The 23,248-nt window shown below is 31.2% G+C and overlaps 2 protein-coding genes across 2 annotated transcripts; one reads left to right on the forward strand and one right to left on the reverse strand.

The window, feature by feature from the left end:
* The first annotated feature begins 5,522 nt into the window (after window positions 1-5,522).
* On the forward strand, window positions 5,523-9,431 carry LOC145580988 (ribose-phosphate pyrophosphokinase 2, chloroplastic-like). Its single transcript, XM_081638065.1, has 8 exons — window positions 5,523-5,677; window positions 6,376-6,546; window positions 6,643-6,891; window positions 7,137-7,280; window positions 7,380-7,547; window positions 7,917-7,986; window positions 8,493-8,574; window positions 9,240-9,431. The coding sequence occupies exons 1-8, from the start codon at window positions 5,561-5,563 to the stop codon at window positions 9,418-9,420; spliced, it is 1,182 nt and encodes a 393-aa protein (XP_081494191.1). The 5' UTR covers window positions 5,523-5,560; the 3' UTR covers window positions 9,421-9,431.
* A 4,607-nt stretch (window positions 9,432-14,038) lies between these two features.
* Window positions 14,039-17,951, reverse strand: LOC145594213 (putative xyloglucan endotransglucosylase/hydrolase protein 30). Its single transcript, XM_081650548.1, has 4 exons — window positions 17,522-17,951; window positions 17,228-17,328; window positions 16,902-17,110; window positions 14,039-14,785 (listed from the first exon to the last, which is right to left on the reverse strand). Exons 1-4 carry the CDS (start codon window positions 17,724-17,726, stop codon window positions 14,242-14,244), a joined length of 1,059 nt encoding a protein of 352 aa, XP_081506674.1. The 5' UTR covers window positions 17,727-17,951; the 3' UTR covers window positions 14,039-14,241.
* Between the last annotated feature and the right edge of the window lie 5,297 nt (window positions 17,952-23,248).

Raw genomic sequence — 23,248 nt, forward strand, 5'->3', positions numbered from 1 at the left:
TGTTATTAAACACATGATTGTTCGCTGCAAGGCTTGACATCTCATCTCTACGGATTGTAGTTTGACCACCATCATATAAAATCTCACTAAAAACATAAAAACAAATAGCATTAAATGTTATAATATAAGATTAAACCTTATAATATATAAATACTAAGTTAGAATATATGAATACTAATTTAGAACATATGAATACTAATTTAGAACACATGAACACTAAGTTAGAACATATGAATACTAATTTAGAACATATGAATACTAATTTAGAACATGTGAACACTAATTTAGATCATGTGAATACTAATTTAGAACATATGAATACTAATTTAGAACATATGAATACTAATTTAGAACATATGAATACTTATTTAGAACATATGAATACTAATTTAGAACATATGAATACTAAGTTAGAACATATGAATACTAATTTAGAACATATGAATACTAATTTAGAACATATGATTAATAAATCAGAATACATGACTAATTATTTTAAAATTACTAAGTAAATTTAGAGCTTACTTAGGTAATCCATTGGCAAATGCATACTCTGCCATTCTCTTCTTGTGTCCATCAACCTTTTTGAATATGTTGTCATACTGAACCATAAAAGGCGAACGAATACAGTTTGGAAGGTTTTCGGGACATCTTTTCTCCCTTTTTCCTACATTTCCTTTCCTGTAAATATATAGGTGAACGAATACAAATATTTAATGAACAAAATATTTCAAAAAAATATACCACAAATTCTAAAATTATAAATGTTTATATATAATTAGTGTCCCAAAACAAACAAACTAATAATTAGTGTTCTTAAAAAATAAAATATTAATTCATCAATAATTAATAGTGTCCCTAATAAACATAACTACATTACCCCTCCATCTTATCATCTTCTTTCTCATCATTGTTCTTGTTCTTCTCTTCATTTGCTTGAATATTGTTCTTCTCTCCATGAACATATTGTTGGACTTTAGCACCCGAGCATGCTCCTCCTAAAATTGAAGTGGAAAACCCTTGAGTTTGAGGAGGAGGAGGAGGAGGAATCCCTTGAGTTTGAGAAGGAGGAGGAGGAGATAAACGAGGAGAAGGTCCTTGAGTTTGAGGATGAGGAAGAGGAGGAGAAGGTTCTTGAAATTGAGGAGGAGGAGGAGGAGGACGAGGAGGAAGAGGGGAAGAAGGCTCATGAGTTTGAGGAGGAGGACGAAGAGGGGAAGAAGGCTCATGAGTTTGAGGAGGAGGAGGAGTAGGTGTTTGAGAATGAGAAAACAAATCAAAACTCGGAGGAGTCATCTCTAAAGGTGTCTTTTTCTTCCCTTTGAACTTTTCCCATGATCTTTTCATAACATCATCTAACTCCTTAATGAAAGCTGGTTCGTCAAACAAATGCTTGTCTTGACTTAGAATGGAGGGGCTGTCCTTTTGTTTTTCTTCCTTTCTCATGGAATACTTATTCCAAATATTCTGAATAAAAGTGTTCATATCAGATGCTTCTTCTTTAGCGAATATTTCATTCGCCTTATCCAACATGGCATGCATCTCACTTAAATTCTCAGCAAGCTTCTTAGCCAATGTTTCGAATTTTTGAAGGAATTCCTAACAAACAAAAATTATATAAATTTAGAACAATTGAATAACCATGTAAAACATCTAATTTAAGTTTAGAACATCCACTTTATATATTTAGAACATATGACTAAATATTTAGAACATGTGGGTATATATTTAGAACATATAACTAACTATAATAAGACTTTAGTTTAAAACATGTTCCAAAAAATATGCATACCAGCATTTCATTAGAACCACTAACATCACTTCCACCAAGTTCGGGATCTCCAGCCACTTGTGATACATTGTTATCATGCCTATCAACTTCCATTCTATCAAGTACATGTCCCTTTCCAAATCCTCTTTTCATTTCCAATTTCATCCGTTCCTTGATCAAATCTTTCTTCCAAACAGAAAGGAGTGGGAATTGCCTTGGATTGCTTATTTTAGATCTTTGCAAACGATCAAAATAGCATATCTAATACAAATATACAAAAAAAAAAAATGCGTTAAACAAGGACAAATTTAGAAAAAGACAAATTAATATAAAAATGTACCATATATTAAAAAAAAAAAAAGAAATTACCATCAAGAAAGGCAATGGACCGGTGAAGAAAGCTGAACCACCTTGCCATTCCGATACAGACGACTTTAAACTCCTATAAACATATTCACACCAATCCAAACATTCGATCTTCTTTGCATCCATGCAACTATACAAGAACCTGTAATTTAATGATGGGTTGGCAGTGGATCTCATACAACAATTGACAACAGAAACTACAAAATGCCAAATGAATTCATCACACACAGGTTGCTTCTTTAACTCTTCAATTCGATTAATAATCACAGAGTTTGATGGACTTCCACAACTTAACCCAAAATAAAATCTCCATTGTCTAATAAAATCAACCCATTCTTTATCCTCCTCTTGCTGCTGCTCTTTAATAATTTCTCCTCCCATCGGCAATCCATAAACCAAATGTATGTCTACAGGTGTAATTTCAATCTCTTGGTTCCTCTCAAGAACTAAAGACACCCTATCACAGTCAAAACTCGACACAAGCTTAGAGCAAAATACAGATTTATGTGCATCTAAATCCAAATCTAAGAAACCTCCAAAGCCAATTTTTCTAATAGCCGCCTTATGAGATTTTGGCAAATCTTTAAGCACGGTGTTCATAAAATTCTTGGGAGTAATTCGTTGACTTAATGCTCTACATTCCATTTGATCTGCATGAACAACTTCAATATCATCATCAGAATCACTCTCATCAACCTTTCTTTTCCTTTTTTTCCCTCTGCCTTCCTTCTTTGGTTCTTTCTTCATTGCTTTGTTTTTCGGAACATCTTTAGCTCTAACTTTAAGTTTCCCCTTAATTTGATCACCTTCTTTATTATCTACATTGGTACTCTTGTTTGCATTTCCAGAAGATGTTGTAGCAAACTGATTAGAGGTTGTAGCACCATCAACACCAACAAGATTATCACTGCAAGTCATGACATAAAACATATATAAAGGTTAAAACCCAAGGGAATAATTAGAACAGAACATATGTGTAATAATTTAGAACATTTGTACAAAAATTTAGAACATGAGTAAAAAATATAGACATAAACTTGTAGCAAAAATTAACAATTGAACTGTAATGTATACATACTGCAATACTGAACAAAATTCAAGAGGAAAACATAAAATTGTGAGTAAAATAAGAGTTAAAATTAGAATTAAATTTAGAACATACAAGTAAAGTTTTAGAACATATGAGTAAAATTTTAGAACATATCTAACATGCATAAAAAATTAATCAATATCCATTGATGATTACAAACCTTTGAATGAGATCGTTGTTTATAGCTTCTAGTAAGGATGACTCCACAATTGGACTTCTAGGCCACTGCACATCATTTTTTACAGCTTCATCACCATCACTTTTTTTCTTTTTGACAAGTGCTTCATCACCATCACTATTCACAAAAAAAAAAAAAAAAAAAAAGAGTAAGTTAGAAGCTTAAAACATGCTAGAATTTATTTTTCAACTCCTGTATCCTCCTAATACTACTCTTCCAGGCCAGTTTCATATAAATTATCTCGTATATTCTCAATATATCATTTTTAATGTTTTTATCTGATTTGCTTGAAGATTACATAGCACTTTAAATTCACATTGAAGCTGCTGCTGCAGGTGGCTGCTGCTGCCAACCGAGGCTGCTCATGACAAGGCTGCAGCTGCTGCTGCCAGCCGAGGCTGCTCCTGGCAAGGCTGCAGCTGCTGCTGCCACCTGCAAAACTAGCAACAAATAATTAAGCTAATCACAATTATTAAAATTAATTGTAATGTTGATTATCACACCTAAGCTAGCAACATAGCATAACATTCATTCCATTAAACTAGTCAGACATTTCATCGAACGCTTAGTGTGCAATAGATTAAAGCAAATAAGAAATAAATTAACAAGAGATACAATAATTCCAATCGAATTCCTAGTAACTCAAATCGAATTTTATAACCTGGACAGTAAATCATGAAAGAACACAACAAAAATTGCAATTAAAAATACAGCACATGCAACAATCAAAATTCACAAAATTCACGAGAAGGCTCGACAAAAATCGCAACAAATTTGACACCAAAACCAATGGAAGTTAACTAATACTGTATATGCTTAAGAAATTCGAGCCAAACCCTCCCAAATCGAGCAAAACTGAGCCCTAATTTTTGTGTTCAAACATGATAATTAAAACATAAACCAAAATCAAATAATTAAACCCTAATAAAATCGCTACTTACTGATTTGATGGACAAATGGCTTGTATTGGAGATTTATCCATACATTGTGAATCGATTGATCTACAAAAAAATTAACGAAAATTAACAAAAAAAAAGAGGAGAAAAATTTGAAAAAATATAATCAAAATTCATAAACATAAACTTATTACATTCTTTCATAAGTAACAATTGGAGATGTTGGTAGAATTTGATTCGAATCCATATTCTGATTCACGAAGTAGCATGCATGAACTAGGATTTAGAGAGTGGATGGAATTTAGAGAGAGAAAAACCTAAATTTTAGAGAGAGAAAAAAATCAGTGAAAGTGAAAAAAGAGAAGGGGGTATATCAGCAAACAAAATTACAATTTTGCCATTACTGTAGAATGTTTTGGGCGGTTAGATTGAATCTAATCTACGGCTAAGATGTATTCTCATATAAGTGAGTTTCTCATATAAGACCTAAATTCTCATAAGAGCCTTCCCCTTGGTAAATATATTGATTTATTTTATATAGATATAAAGATTAAATATATATTAATTTCAATTTTGCTAACATTGCACGGTTCAATTTATCCATACATGTAGTAAGTTGGTTGTAGACGAAATGGTGATTCTATCGAAATAAAAGATATGGTAAAACAATGAATAATGATTTTGAATATAGATTATTGAAAATATTAAAAATTTATTTTTTTATATTAAAGATTTTATATAACAGATAAAATATCATATTTACAATTTATTTATATTTAATAAATTTAGTATAATTTACCGTAAAAAAATTTACATTACTAGCCTATCTGACGTTAAAGAAGCACATAATTTCATTAATTCAACTCAAGCTCCGCCAAGGTTAATATGGAGTAGTTCAAGGGGGAACACGTTCCTTTTCTAAAAAATGATAGTATTTGACCCTTTTTTTCTAAAAATGATCTTTAACATCAAAAGTATGGGATGAGATATTTGAAATATTATCGTAAATTTTAACAATGTAATCTCTTCATCTAGATAGAATTAATTCCATAAACCGATTATTTTTTTCTCAAGATCCACACCAAGATCTCATATGATCGTTTCAATAGATGAGTTACACCAATATATCCTCAATCGAAAAAAAATTAGTTAAGTGGTCAAATAAAATATACGGCGTAGTCACCCAACCCTGGTCCGGTGTCAAGTCCTAGAAAAGCAAAGTTATAACACCAGAAAAGAAATACACATACACATACACAATGGCGTCAATGGCTCTTCGGTGTTTGTCATCTTCGTCTTCTTCTACTTCCTTTTGCCCTACTTTTGCCCCTCCTCCTCGCTCGCTGCCTTGTCGCATCTCACTCCCTTTTTCCGTCGTAAGTCCTTTTTTTTTTTGTATTTTTTTTGTGTTGCGATTTATATGAATGTATCAATTCTGAAATCCAGAACTGTGGTTACATATCTGATTTCTGATGTTTTTTTCCGGTGTCAGTTTGGTATAATGCATGGTATATTTTTATATTTTTTTGAAGAATGTTATAATTCAACTTTATTATTTTGTGCGACTAAATTGATGATTAATTTCATTACTTATAAAATTTGCAGTTATGGAAGCTGATTGAATAATGTTTTTGTAATGTCTTTTATTTACGAGTATTTTTTTTTCAAAACAAATTCTTTATATTTTTAGTCTTTAATTAATGATTGAATTTTAATTTTACTGCTCTTATTTATTTCGACATATAGTGTAGTCTTTTAACTATTCGGAAAAAAAAAGTCAGTTTTCATATAATTTTACTGCTCTTATTTATTTCGACATATAGTGTAAGCACATTTACGTAGATGTAACTTTGACCGTTAATATATTTAATTATCAATTAGTAAAAATCAAAGTGATTGTTAATTGGAGTAGTAAAAATCAAAGTGATGCATTTAAAAAAAAACACGGAGGGAGTATCTGTTTGAAACAAGTTTTAGTTACCAAACATCGGTTATATGAGATTGAGTGGTGTGTAGTTTAGGCTCGAATCAAGTTTCTTATGATTTGGTTTTGTAATTTGTAACACTCTTGTAGAAATGTAATGGTTCAGAGCCGTTGGAGACAGTTAATGGACGACGATCTCTCCCTTTCCCAATCCTCGACGAGCATTCTCAGCCAAAGTCGAGACGTTTAGAGAATTCTGTAAATACGAGTGATACAAGGCTGAAACTGTTTTCAGGGACAGCAAATCTTGCTCTGGCTAAGGTCAGTTCGTAGTTTATATCATTGTGTTTGTGTTAATGTTGGTGTGTATAATCCCAATATTTGATTTGTCACTCTTTTGATGGTTGTTGTGTTCAGGAAGTTGCTTGGTACATGGGTATAGAGCTGGGAAAAGTGAAGATAAGTCGCTTTGCAGATGGCGAGATTAATGTGCAGCTGAAAGAGAGTGTGAGAGGGTGTGATGTATTTATCATTCAACCCACAAGCCCTCCGGTAAATGAAAATCTAATGGAGCTTTTTTTAATGATAGATGCTTGTCGTAGAGCATCAGCCAAAACTATCACTGCAGTCATTCCATATTTTGGATATGCCAGAGCAGATAGGAAGGCAAGTAATTCTTGATTTTCCTATTTTGTCTTTTGGTATTTGTAAGTTGGAGTTACTAGTGTCAAATTATTATTTACTTGACTTAGGGCCTGTTCTCATTGACTGAACTCAAATTGTAGAGCTGAAAACGTATGAGAATACGTTACTATATGTGTCATTATGTTTATGTCACATCTATTCAGGTTCTTACCTCATAATTTGTGATTTTGAAAACCATATCGTCTGAATCTACTTGTTTATTTCAGACTCAGGGCCGTGAATCCCTTGCTGCCAAACTAGTTGCAAATCAAATTACAGCGGCAGGTGCTACAAGGGTGCTGGCATGTGATCTCCATTCTGGGCAATCAATGGGTTACTTTGATATTCCTATAGATCATTTATACTGTCAGGTAACGATTGATGGTTTTGAATACATGCACTGATGAATGTTGGTGACATCTAGAGATGATCATTTGCAACTTCTGATGCTTTCATTATTATACATGCAGCCTGTGATACTTGATTATCTAGCAAGAAAGGGTATTGCTTCAAGTGACTTGGTTGTAGTTTCCCCCGATGTTGGAGGAGTTGCAAGGGCCCGTGCTTTTGCCAAAAACCTGTCTGATGCACCTTTAGCCATTGTGGATAAAAGACGGCATGCTCACAATGTAGCTGAGGTGATTTTCTTATAAATAGTTTGTTAGGAATTTGAATAATCTGGCATATCGATCAGTAAAGGAATTTGAGTTATCCTTTTGTTATTGCCAAGTACGTGCTTAATATTCTTTCTGTTAAGGGAAAACACTATTATTCCAAGGCTTTAGATGATTGAATCATCTTCAAATATAAAAATCTGTGCCTCCTTCACGGGCTTAATCCAATACATGCTATTAAAAAATATGAAGTCATACTTGGTTCATCCTTATGCATATCACAATCTGCTTGTTATTATAATTTTTATTTGTCTTTTAATAATGTTTATCTTGTTTGGTATTCATTAAGGTAAAGTAACTTACGGCGCTTAAACCTGAATTTTTGTGGCGCAGGTGATGAATCTTATTGGTGATGTGAAAGGAAAAGTTGCTGTTATGTTGGATGACATGATAGACACTGCTGGTAAGTTGTTTTGTAAAACGATATATATAGCTATCTACATGGTTTTATTCATGGCTGGAAGTAGTATACATGATAACTTTCAGCTTTTACCGTTGTGACAAGTTTTCTTTTGCTGAGTAATAAGTTCAAGTCTTGCAAATCTTTTGACTTATTTTTTCTTGGAGCTCAGAAGACTGCTTATAGGAATTCAATGCTCATTTTTTCCTTAAATGTTTTTATATGGAGGGCTTTGTTTCCATGTCCTTTTATCATTTTATCCACCTAATATAATACGGATTAGTAATCTATGTCCAGCCTGTTTCATTAGTAAATGTCTGCACCATTTGCCCTGCCCATGCCATGGTTCAGGGGATCTGTATGAGCAATTGGACAATGCTATACAGCGGGTTAGTCTTTTGATTTTGGGTGTTTGAGCGTGCTAAATTATTTTGACATTTCTAAAAATTTGGTTGTCAAAGTATTGTGTATGTAAATAATATGATAACTAATGAAAAATTTGACTGTAGGTACTATTACAAAAGGTGCAGAACTGCTGCATGAAGAGGGGGCTAGAGAAGTCTATGCATGTTGCACTCATGCTGTCTTTAGGTATAAATTTTTTATATTTTAAATTTAAGTTTCTGTTTTGTGAAGAGGTTTTAAAGTGTGAGTTGTAAAACAACCTCACGACTAATTTCTAGTCCCGGAAAAGGCCTGTTACATTAAGAAAGTTGGCTGCATACGATCACTCCTTTACCTTGCACCAAGTTGTAGCCTCTTTGGAGATGCAAGTTTTAACATTGATGTGTTGTTAATCTGTGAAGAGGTTCACTGAAATGCCTTTTCTCTTATTAGCTTGTTCTTTTACTCCGTGAGTGTTGGTTAGTAATTATACTACGACTTATAATCAAGTACTGTACTAGATGATGTATGCAAACTCTGTAAATTAGCACCTTTTATTACTCGGGACACACTAGAGTTGGTTTGGCTCCTCCCTCCATGATTATTTTCCATTGCATCTCCTTCGGTGTTCTCTTGACAGGACTATTAGATCTTTTGGCTCCTCCATTTTCAAGGCTTTATATTCATCAGAAAACTTGTGCCAGGATCACTTTAAAATGTGTTTGTTCCGGTACTTGGCATTTGAGTTGCAAAATGATTACGTTCAGTGCTTTGAGAAACACTCATGGTCTTACTAGTTTGGGCCATCGTATAGTAAACTACACGACCACTTAACCAGTTGCTAATCTTATTTATTGATGTTTGTTTTGCAGTCCACCAGCAATTGAGAGATTGTCCAGTGGTTGTTTCCAGGAAGTGATCGTAACAAACACAATTCCGATGGCAGTAAAGAACTTGTTCCCCCAGCTGACTGTCCTTTCGACAGCAAACCTTTTGGGGGAAACCATTTGGAGGATTCATGACGACGACTCCGTTAGTAGTATGTTTCAGTGAAATTAGTCAGTCCACCAGTAGCGTATCCTATAGAGCCAAATCTTTTGTAGGTTTCTTTGGTGTCCTCGTTAGTTTCTTGCCTTCATAACCATACAGAATACAGATACATGCTTTATTTAAGTTAGTACGAATAGTTATTATCCGATGTAGTACAAAGAGTAGCATATATTTTTAGTGTCGCTTACAGTTAAATTCAAGATTTGAGTTGAAGCCCAAGGTTTACTATTTCTTGTTGCATTTTTTTTTTTTTTTTAAACAAATTTCTTGTTGCATTTTGAATAATTTGTGACGCTCAGATCAATTTTATCTATTTTTCAAAAATAGAGCTAAATAAAACTTAGCAGCAAAAGATTTCTAATGGGCTTCTACAATATTCAATATGGATTACGTATGGCCTATATCTGGGCCAATGACAAGCTAACTAACTAAGCTGAAACTAATTAAGTGATCCATCAGCCCAAATATGACCTGATTCAATTCAAGTGATTTAGTTGCTACAAATATTTTGTATTCGAAGTTTGCTTTACATTATAATGGAACAACCCTAATTCCAAGGACTTTAATTCGGTTCATCAAGGGCATTGTATTTAGAGACTGCTCAAATAAAGTCTACACAAGAGCTGAGAGTTAAATCTTCCAATAATGTTTGTAAAGAAACTAACCAATGAGCTGGAAATGTGAGTGACTTTATTTAGTCAAGATCATATTCAAGGTACGTTCGCGTACGTACTTGGTAATTATTTAAGTGAATAGAAGCATGCTAGACTTTGATTAATTAATCAAAGGTAGTATCATGATAGGTATTGTTGAAATAGTTGGTTGGATTTGTGTTGGTGAATGATTTAAGTATGGATTATTTATGGTGAATTGATGATTGGAAATAATTATGTTGGCATGATGAATATAAACCACACTTTTATCATTGATATGATAGAGAACATGTTTCATTAAACTATATGTTTAATCGAGTTTGGAATATTAAAAGAGAATTTTCGTATGGTTCATATTATTGATGCTATAAGCATGGAAAATGAGCTATATATTTAAGTGTCTATGTACACTCTACACGAGGATAAAATTATATTTTGGTGGCTAAGTGCACTTAAAGGATAGGATTTGTGGCGCATTAATTATGCGTTTAAGGTGTCTTTGACACCGAGATAGATTAAAAAAGGGATCAATATTAAAGGTTATGTTCTCACTAATTATTCAAGAATTAAATTGATATGTTTGATTGCTCGAATGATTATAATGATTGATTATGTAATGATTTGAGAGTCATCACCAAGTCTAAAAAGATATGTAAACAACGTAAGGTGAAAGAGCTTACGCACTAAAAATCTTCGAACGTATGTATATACATTGAGTATGAACATATGGGGGGAGTTATGTGGTTTTATGTACATTGAGTATGGATGTTGTACATTCCTTTTTATTATGTGCAGGAATTCCGCCACTTATGAGTGTTTATTTATACTGGCACAGTTAGCTCCAATGTTAATATCCCTTTATAGGGCAGGTTAGGCAGGAAACCCGCCCGTTTGATGCGTTAGCTGTATGTAATAGTTGGTCATGTTGTATGCTTGTAAAGGTTAAAATTTTCAATAGTTAATGAATTTGAGGATCATGCCCATATATTTAGTGGTCAAATAACATTAAACTTAGGGAGTACGTATTAAAAGAAAAGTAGTTTGTACTACTAGACTTTTAATAAGCACTACCTTTTCTTAATTTGGAGGGAATTGAATAGTATAATAACACGTACTTCTTGACCTTTTGCTCTCTAATTTGCATTAATTATGTTGGTTTAATTAAAATATAACTACTCGCAAGTTGCAACAAATCCGATGAATATAGAGTCAATAGACAATTACTTGAACATAGCCACTTAGTAGGTCAGTAGGTGTATCCGTGAATAGCAAATTTTGTTCACAGAAGTTTTAAGTAAGCTACTTTTTTCCTTACTTTTTGTTTAAGTAATGACGCATGAGTGCATGGTAATGTGAAGAAAAAAAAAGAGAGAACAATGTGTTTAAATAAGAGTAGATCAATCTTGACTCGATCTAGTTAGAATCTTCCATTTATATATAGTATAGTTTGGATCGGACTGGCTCAAGTCGATCTCAAATTTGGAGTTAGGGAAAAACTTCTCGACTTATAATCAACTATTTTTTGGAACTGGAATCCGATCCATGATCAACTCTAGTATTAACTAACTGAAACTCGTATATAGTATATGTAGCCAGATGCTCAATTATTTTAGACAAACTTATTTTAAGGGCTTGGGTTGGAAAAGTCAACGAGTCATGAAGGAATATATGCGGACAATTAACAACCGCGCCACCTAGCTAGCTAATGAATGTAATACGGATTACTTTTTAAGGGAAGAGCTACATTACAAAAGTTTGCCTGAAATAGTTGCATGCTATACAGCTTGGCCGGTCGATGGAATAATAAGAAGCTCACCCAACCAGGTTAAGAACATGGCAACTCTAACTACCACCTTCAATTAATTAATCTAATACGAGTAATACATTAATGTATACATTATTTTTGTACAATATCCCCCGTTGCCTTAGCAGTGGTTTTCAATATCGCTGGGGTTGGCCTCAATAATCGATGCGTATGATCTTTACAAGATTCGAACATGCAACCTCAAACTCTTATATTAAATGTTTCACCAATAAGCTATGACATATTTTATGTATTCTTTGTCAAACAATATTTATATATCTAGTGTTGAAAAGGCTTTTCGTATCGATTTTTAGGATTTAGTGGCGAATGTAAACGATACGATTTCTCAAAATTATATAAATGTGTAAAAATAGTGTGGATATATATTATTATGCTTTCCGTATTGATTTTATATGGGAAAACCATGGCGATTGTAAAATGATACGACTTCCTTAATTATTTCACAAACAGACTTAGCTTGCAAATATGTACAATCGCTACGAAAAGACATTTTTCTTGTAGTGGTATGGTGTTTTTAAATTTTTACTATGAAGAATAATGGGTGACCAAAGCAACAACGTAACTTTAACAAAATGATGGTAGAATGAATATATATATATATATATATATATATATATATATATATATATATATATATATATATATATATATATATATATATATATATATATATTGCAAATGAGTATCATTAATTAGCAACCATTAAACTTTTAATCTCCAAATAAGAAATGATCATAAATTCATTCTCCGTAATTTCTAATGGATGGTTGTCATGCATGCAATGGGTAACTTTAGAGAACACTACATTACTTATTTTTTTTCAATTAATTAAATTTTGGAATGTCAAAAAAAAAAAGTATGAAGTACTCTTAAGCTCATCAATCATCACACATTGAAGTCATTAATCTAGTTGATTTACCTAATATGTCGGCTATCTTCATGGCTTCATTACTAAGATATCCGTTAAAAAGGATTATTAATATTTTGTCTATCTTTTACAAGTCCAAATCTAGGTACAATATTATAAATCATATCCTTTCTTTTTCTTAATATACTAGTTTAATCAGGCTAAACTACTAATATTTTTGGAAGCGAAATTATCCCGCTAATTAAACTTAAGCATATATCAATAAGATAATGTCGTCACTTTTGCTAGCAAAATCTTTATGTTTTAAGACTTTATTGTATGAAAATATGATATACACTTCCTTAAAGCACAATCTGTTAAACTTGTTGTAAACATATCAATTCTAATTTGCGGCATGATTTTAGATATCGAATACAAAAGTAATAACATGTGAACTTTCTGTTTACTAAATTGTTCTATTCTACGTGCGATTAGTGGCATTTTCCATCTAAATTCTAATTGGTCACTGGGTTCACAAGTGCAATAGTAAGTTGAACTATTAAGTTATATTCTTTCTATTCTTTTTATGCAATTTTTGAATTTTTTTTTTCAGTGAATTCGTTATCAATTAACTTGTGAGATACTTAAGTTGTAAGCAATTTTTTCAACGGTATTTTATTAGGCCTAGTAATTGGAAAGATACAAAGTATCGCCTTTGCTTAGCTTATTATATGACACTATTTTGGTTGTACATTTGTACTTTTTGAAGTAGAGATTGACTATGTATACTCAACATTTATTTCTTTATACATTTAAGTTACTACTACAGAGTACATATTTGTACTATTAGGATCACACACATCCTATTTACTCCAATTCATCGTAACAACTTTTTGAATTTCTCAATTTTGGTAGTATTTTTGTGTTGTTCTGAGGGTATACAAATAGATGTTTTGAGATTCTCCTGACTTTTGTAATTAAGGAAGTGATTTCGGAATAAACAAATGTTATATTCTTATATCGTATAAGTGTAATTAATGCTATAACTTGATCAGTTCAAGCGAGATTAGCAAATTTTAAGCCATAGTATGCATTGTAGGAAGGATGTGCTTGCCTTGATTTCTAAGTTATCTTAGCTCTTTATACATAGTAGCTAGTAATTGTCAATACACAAATGTACTTTCAATTTCTTATGAATCAAATCGATAATTATGCATTGATTGATAAGGTAATTCAATTAGTAAAATATATAGATCTTTTTTTTTTTGGTCATATCATAATAACTTCAAGAATTAATAAAAGAATAGAAAGAATCATGTTTATATATGTGTAAAATGTACTATGCTTCCACATAATTAACTCTTTATCATTTATATTAACCCAAAACAACCCCAAAAGAATAAATCACATATATATATATATATTCACTCACAATCACCCTCATCACCTAATTTCTTTTTAATTTACATCAATAAACCCAATATTATTACATCACAAACTCACATATTAGCTTGTAATTCCTTAGACTCAACATTGTTAATTTGCTTCCTTCCACGACCTCTCCTCCTCCTTTGCCTCTTAGGAATAGACCCGAACTTGAGCCTTCCCGTCTCCTTGAACCTCTCTTGCTCGGACGCCACGATCACACACTCCGGTGGTGGGACCGGGTATCGGAGCGTGTCATAACAATATGAGTAGTACATGTACTTCTCCCTAAACCACTTCATGGCCTTTTGTCCCCTAAGAGTAATTTGTGAATACTCCTTATTTTCGATTTCTTCCTTCTTAGCGTTACAGTCCGAAGAGCTTGTTGTGCCCGCTACTTGTTCAATAGGGTCTACAGCACACCCGTCTAGCACAAAGTCGGTGAACTCGGACACGTAGGGCTCAAACTCGTACTTGACCTTGTATCTACCACCCGCGGTGGCCCAGCTCGAGGCGTCCCATATGGTGGCGTAGAGGGACATTGGCTTAGATGGGTAGTCTGATCCCATTGCTTCATTGCGGACTATTTCTCTGATTGGGACGTTGTCTACGTAAAATCTGCATTGCATGAAAATATCTAACGGTTTAGTACGATACAAGTTAAGAATATCTACTGTTGATAGTTCTAAGTCATCACAAAATGATTAAAAATTAAGAGTGATCAACTATAAAATACGTAAAGACCATACTATTACATACATGCTTCATACAATATATATCGCACAATCTTTGTTTTTTTTAAGCCATTTAATGTCGATACAAGTTGTCAAGAAATATAATACGTCATCTTCAAGACTTTAGCAGTTAAACTAACGGATATTTATATATAGTATCTTATGGTTGTTATAGCCAATAACCATATAAGAACTTTATTACAAGTACAATATAAATTTAAGTATTGAAATTGTCTTTATCCAAATAATAAAAAAATCAAATAGTGGAAAAGAGTAGTTGGTTAAAAAAATTTATGACAAATGTGCCCCCATAAAAAAAAATATATTATTAATTGCATAGGAGCTAAAATGAATTTTAAAAACGAAACTCTATAAATGTATAAATAATGATTGAAGGCAAAGAAGCGTGCAAATTCAAAACATTTATTTCATTCATTGCAAAAGAAATGAATGAAACATCATCACTTTAAAAAATTAAACCTCACAAAATAATAAATGAATTTGTGTAGGAATTGTAGTAACCAACATATATAAAAGTTGAATGATTATTTTACTTGAGAATTTAAAATAAGTAGTATCACCTAAATAAGGTTTACAGTTAGGCAAGCTGCTTTGTTGAAAATGACCCATATAATAGTGCACCACAGCTGGGATATATTCCATACTTCAATTCCATGTTTGTGGTACAAATTCAATTAGTCAAAATTTATTTAATCATCACTTATAATTCACACCTTATTCAAATTATCAATAAGTTTATTAATTGGACGGAACCTCACACTATAACAATACCTTCTTAAGGATAACTTTTATAGATTTATTAGTTATGTTATGGTCTTAAAAACATTTTGAATGTATGGGTAAGTAGGGACTAGACTATTAAATATTAATGGCCCATGATATCTATACCAGTAGCACTTTTATACCTATTAATGAAGCGAATATATAAAACATCATGAGACATCATATTTTTCCCGGAAGCAATGATATATTCATATTGGTATGGAGATATTGAACATCCTAATTGCTTTGAAATATTTTAAGATGTCAAATCATTAATTATTTTGAATAATTTTTTTTAATATTTGCAATATTATGAAATAAATAAGGAAAAAATCATACTTAAATGAAACAATATTATATGCTTAGCTAGCAAATATTAACTTTATGTTAGCTAGCAACGATTACACCTTAATGGCTAAGATTTGTTGATTACTATGGACACGGGAGTACTTTATTTTTTTGTATTATTATTTTTTTTAATAGCGGAGTACTTTATTTTATAATTATGAAAATAAATCACTAAATTATAAAGTAGTAAATTGGGCACCATATAAACCCAATTTATAAAATTCCCATAAAATAGGAAAGCTCTCCAATAATAGATTAGATATATTAAGCAAGAAAAGATTTTTATGATTCTATCCAAAGAAAGTATAATTTTAGCATCAAAATATAGAAAAAAAGAAGACGTCAAAATTGGAATACTAGCCAATATGAAAAGTTACCTAAGAATAGAGAAAAAAAAAGAGACGCATGAAACTAAAAATATAAAATATGGTCAAAAAACAACCAAAGGAAGAAAATAAATTCTTTGGCGTTGAAACGCTCTCCTCCATTAATACATTCACCACAAATCTCTCGTCTTTTTTTTTTTTTCAAAATTCCGCGTTACAAAAAGGTGTTGCCTAGGTGGTTAAAGCCAAAACCCAGCTACTAAAAGTCTCCCTTAACCCACCTAACGTGTCAAAACATATGTTCCACTCGAACGAACACGAATACAATTAAAAATATATGTAACGTTCATTCTAATGACCAAACACAAACACAGATACGATATTGACATAACCTAAAATAGCTTAATTATAACATGTCAGCATATGAAAACGTTTTTACCTATACGAACACGACACGAATACGGATACAGTATAGATACAGATACGATACAAACACGAAATAAAATATGTTTAAAGGATTTAGAAGAGGGAAAAGGAACATACATGATGTTTTTACGGGTCCAAAGAATGCTATATTGATGAAATTCTTTAGTAGGATCAAACCATAAACGATATCTCTCTTCTCTTCCTCTACTTGTGCTTCCATTTCCATACATGTTAGTTTGAAATCTCCATGGCTTCCCCTTCAAGTTTCCCAAGAATTCGATGTCCAACTCGTCGTGATTCTTCTCCCATACATCTCCATTTGACGTCTGTATAATATAATTCAAATTCAAATCAATATCAAAATTACTGTAATCTACGACTGTTTTATTTATTACTGCCTACCAAATGGAAAAACGCGTTATAATAATAGAAGGTGTGCTTACATAGAAGGCTACCACGACTCCAGCCGTGTAATTACCGGGCAGCTTAATTCTTGAGCTAAAAAATCCATAATCGTAATATTGTGATGAAATAAATCCTGACCCTGAAAATCATAACCATAACATTAATATTAATTAGATAACACATAAAATAAATATTAATGCCAATTTCCAAGGGTATGTTACAAATTTTCGTTTCACATGACAACATGGCACGAACCAAACCCAAACTTAAGGTGAGAAAATTTAAAATAAAACACGACACGATAACACAACACGAACAAAAAAGAAACGTACCGGCATAGCGATTGAGGTGGAGGTTAGCGCTGCGGCCGTCTTCGGACTTTTTAATATTAAAATCAGCGAAAAGAGGGGTGTATCCGTCGTCGAAGGAGATGGTGGGAAGATTAAACGAAGCGTTTGAAACGACGGTAAAGAAGGAGAGGAGGGAGAGAGTAATAGAAAGGAGGAGATTATTATTTCTTCTTCTTCCTCCTGACATTTTTTTTGGTTTTTTTTTTTTTTTTTTTTTTTTTTCTTATATTTTTGTGATAAAATAAATAAATAAAATGGGGGAGTTTTATTTTCTCTCTCTAATTTTAAAAATTTTCTGTTACGTATTGTACAAGGTTATACAGAAGTAAGCGAGATATAAGGAAGAAGAGGAGAGAGAAAGAAAATGAGAGGAAGAGAAGAAAGATGGCTAGCTATTTGGAATGTGTATGTATGTTGTCTTTATATGCTGATTTTTATTTGTTTTTTAATGACAATTATGCCATTATTATTTTTTGTTTATTACGGTTTTGCCACTGTTTTAACTAGGATGTTGGGTGATTAGGGTCAGTATTAATTATTTCATGAAGGTTTTTTTTTTTTTTTCAATTTAAAAATTATATTAATGGTATAGATATGAGTACAAGTACTAATATATACTCATATTTTCTTTTTTTTTTAGATGAGATACTTTTATTTTCACTATATTTACCACGAGGCGTACTATCTATATTCTCAAATTTTCGTAATTTTATAAGAAAAAAATTATGGAATTTTGTTAAGATCATCTCAATAATACATATGTGTGTTTTCAAAGAAATATTTTTATATAAAGTATTTTTTGTTATTAAAAAATATAAATATTAATAGTTAAAATTATGATTTGATAAGTGTACGCGTAACTGAAGGAAGTATTTGATAATGAACGTAATTATGTGAATTGTATTGTAACCTATACAGAGCAAGTGAGCAACCGAGCATGTGTGATTTATGTACCTAATAGTTTGGTTTTATTGCTAGGTTAAGATGTCATAGACATTTCATTATTGCAATATAACTTTATTAAATTTTGTGTCTTTTTTCCTATTTGATGACTCTTAAAGAAAATATAAACTAATTATTCATTTATTATTATTATTTTCATATATGTATCTAATAATTTTACAAAAAAATTCCCAAAAATACCCTTTAAAAAAGTACATGTGAATGGTATATATCTCATACTCGGAGTTGTCTTACGAGTTGACAACAAATACCAAAAGAGCGTTACCTAAAAATAAAACAAAAACAAAAAGAGTAGACCTTTGGAAAACAATAATTGCATTAAGGGGCCAACTGTTTAGAACTTTAGAATAAAGTTGGGGAGGTGGAGGCCAAATAATTAATTTTAGAGGGGTCTTTCAAATAATTACCTAAAATATAGTAATTATATTATTTAATTTAATTATTTCATACTCTATTTAGTAGTCATCCATATAATCATATCCTCCATAATATGGATTGGCTAATAAGCAACTTTCCTAGGCCATGTGCTTATAATAATAGTACTAATCATCCTTTTTGTTTTGCCTTGTTATAAAAAATTAAAACCACAAATATAATTTTAATGATAAGGTTGGTTGAGCCTCCCTCCTAACATTAATTATTTAACATGTAATTAATATTAATAATATAATTAATAGTTTAATTTTAAGCATCATATTCCACCTAAAATATTTGGCACCTTCTTTCTAATTAACAAATAGTGTATGGTCACCATATACTAAATTAAACAAAATACTAATTATATCTTCTATTTGAATATTAACAAGTGGGAATTGAAAAGACTAGTTGCAACAGTTTATATGAATTTAGTCCAACATATTTAGTCTCTGTCTTACTATATTGTAGTCACAAAATTAGTAGACAAATCAAATTATTGGATGAATGATTTTTATTCTAATAATTTAGGTGTTTCTTGAATAATGTATGAGAGTTATTCTCCTAAAGTTTATGATTTTGTATTACTATGTTGTATATTTATACATATGGAATCAATCCTTTTTTTCAACTTTGGTATTCTCCTTCTTCAAGCAATCTATGTATGTGAAAGTTACGTATATGACTCAGTATAACTTAACACTAGTACTCTTCAAATTTATTCTAGTTACGATGATGGTAACACGGGATGACATAGTCTTACATATTTTCCCACGAAATATAATTTGTCAGATCAATTGATCCGGTCTCACTTTAAACATATAATACGTTCTTATAAAATTAATTAAATTGAGCCCAGAAAATAATTACATTTTCTTTTGACCACAAGCGCTATATACTAGTATACTACAAGTCTACAAGTATAATATTGTACGTGCTAATAATTTGCCACGTGCTGATTAGTTGTTTGTTATTTAAGTCTTGTTGTCTTAAATATTGTGACTCTATATAATGTCAAAAGTCGAAATATTTAATTCAAATTGTAAAACAATCTAACTAGTATTGTTATTAGAAATATCTCCGATCAATCCCATAAATCGAAACCAAAAATTAAAATTGCTCTCTAAGCTAGGCTCTACTGCACTGCTATTCACAAAATAAAGCAGTCGATAGAGTTGAACTTAATACCTCTTGGCTAAGATTCAAATCTCCTTTGTTGTAAGCTAGGTATATTTACCAATTATCATACTATTACTTCTTTAAGGTATTCATGGGATGCAAAGTCAAAAAGCAGAGATACTTAGTCACTTTATTTATGCTCCATGCAATCAAAGTTGGCATCAATTTATAAATTATTGCAAGAATATTAGCAAAAAAATAATAGATGAAAGCTAAGTCTTTTCGATAAAAAAAAAAAAAAAAAAAAATGATTGATGATTTTGTTATGTAACAATGTAATTTTTCACTAGGTTAAATTGAAATAAAATGTATGTATTCTTATTATTGCATGCCCACCTACCGTACTATAAAATAATTAAGACTTTAAATATAAAGTATAATCGTATAATAATATAATATATATACATCAAACAACCAATAATAATATCTAAAAATACGTAGTTGTATAAGTTTATAGCTACCCTGCATTCGACAACATTACAAGCTGGTTATTCACGTAACTAGTGATTATGACTACTTATAATTATGAGAACAAATTAGCACTTATCCTCTATAATCTTCCATATTCATATTTATTGATTTATTGAATAACGTAAGTGGTGACAATTGAAAGATTAATACATGGTAACTAATGATGGATATACAACAATCATACTAGTCTTTATTTTCTCCAAATTCATTAAATTGGACCCTACATCTTGACATTAATTTCATATACTCCGTATATTACTCTATATTTCATATCAAATACAGTCGTTAATGCATAACATAGAATAATAATGGTATCTTTAATCATAAAGTATTGGGTGTAACTAACCATTAGTGAGATGCAAATTTTTTGAGCTCAAATAATATCATCCATCAAATTAATTATGTTAAATTATGATATCACTCCGGCCAATACTTAATATTACACATATCACCGAGATTTTCAAACTAGTCCTTATTAAATGTCAATTTTCAAATGCAATCAACTCTAATGAATTGAAAAATCCTTGGTATTTATATACACTATATATGGAGTAATACTTTCAAAATAAAAATCTTTGTGAAAAGACCTCTAATCCAAGGGTATTTTAGGAATTATAACAATTGTTTTGCCACCTTTTATGACAAAAATAAATAAGCTAACACGACTAAAAGATTACATTAATTTGTTGTAATTAATGCCTAAAGACTTTAATCTAGAATTCTTGACAAGATAAAATGTGAGTTGCATGCTTTACCCAAAATAGCCTTGGATGAAATTGATTCTAAACACTCCGTAATAAGTATATATACACAATACACATGCAATTTAATTTATTTTTATTTTTATTTTGATTATTTAAAAAATAGGAGTATCTTATGATGGAGTGCAATAATTAGTACTCCATACTAGATAGATGTTGATGTTAAAGGTATAAATGTCCTTTTAGGGGTTGTTTTTGTTACAATAAATGATCTAGCGAGAATGTCAAATTGTTGTACTGCGTTTTGCAACTGACAACTCATATGAGTAAAGATCACTCCATGTCCATACAATTACAATTATACTTCATAATAACCTTTTTATTACTTATATTATTGTGGGGATCTTAGGAATTTTGCTAGGATATACTTGGTATATCAGATAATGCCTACAGGTCAGCTTAAATTTTGGATGGACTATACAATTCCTTCCTCCGTCGTCCTCCCCACTCTACAACTTTTTATGTTTTGAAGTTCGTCTCTCATAATTACTGGAGTACGTCATTTCTAATGTAATCTAGCTCGATATAGCATGTGAGTAAGAGAATACATAACATCATTTTGTGTGATCTCGTGAATATATATTATTTAACTATTCAAAAGTTTAGTATCCAATTAAATTTGTTCTTAAGTTGCATCCGTGCACATTTATGCATGTCATGTGTGTACATGTAAACAATTTGACATGTTAAACTATCATAGAAAGTAAAGCGAGTAATTAAATAAGTCATCGTTACTAGTTTGGCTTTCCATTTTGAACAATATGTTAAAAATGCAAGCATCACACCTAATAAATGAATGAAGAGACAAAAGAAGTATAGAAGAATGAGGTATAACAAAAAGTTGTATATGAAAAAAAAAGTGGATGTCAAAAAAATCACGGAAATGCATGCGGGTAGAAATGACCCGATGGCGACTGAAGAATTTGGATAATCCAAGTAAACAAGTGATATTGCATGTTATTAACAACCCGAATTTAATGGCATTACAAATAAAATGGATAAGATTGGAAATAAAAACAAATTTATTTGGTTGGCTATGACCAGATTCAACAGTTGTCTGCTTAACGACTTTATGTGTTTGATGTTGCCACCCAATTGTAATATGGACCCCCCAACCCTAAACTTTGATTTTTGATGTGATTTGTACCACTAAATGCTTATACTATAAACTTTTTATGAGTTTATATAAAACAATACGAGTAAGGTTTTTGGACAAATTTGCTATTATTGTGAAATGTGATAATGTTGATCTCTTATAATTGGGGAGTATTTGTTTTTTGAAAATCGTCTTATGGGGGTGTTTATATATCATTAAATTGTGTGTATAATTTATTATAATTGACTAACAGAGTAAATTTAAAATATATAACTGAATATTAATACAGTTACGCGATTTAGTATTGCATTGCCATTAACATACTAATAGAGAATATCATCTAAATTATTGTTGACAAGGTAATGGACACTTTTTATAGATTGAATAAACAAAGTTTTTGTTGATATTTTACATCAAATCTCATCTAAACTTGGGTTGACTAATTATAGCAAGTAATGAGCTAAATAAAATTGATAAAGTACCAAATCCGTCTACTATAATTTAAATGTATCATGTCCTCAAACTTCTTTTTGAGATCACAATGACCTACTTTAATTCTTACATACTTCGTACTTATATTCTTGCAAAATACTACCTTAATAACATTGATTCAACAATAAAGTTGATGTAATACTGATCTTCCTTCGAAAGTTCTAATCTTATACATACTCGGAGTAAATCATATTGTATCTATAATTATGACTTGAGTGAAATGTGATATTAACGAAATCCACCACTGGCTTTCAGTTATTGGGCTCGAGGTCGAATCCTCATTCCTTCCTCCCCCAAGAGTTGTACCTCCCGGAAAAAAAAAAAAAAAAAAAA

This window comes from Chenopodium album, chromosome 2 (genome assembly GCF_948465745.1).
Source record: "Chenopodium album chromosome 2, dcCheAlbu1.1, whole genome shotgun sequence".
In the NCBI taxonomy this organism is placed as follows: domain Eukaryota; kingdom Viridiplantae; phylum Streptophyta; class Magnoliopsida; order Caryophyllales; family Amaranthaceae; genus Chenopodium; species Chenopodium album.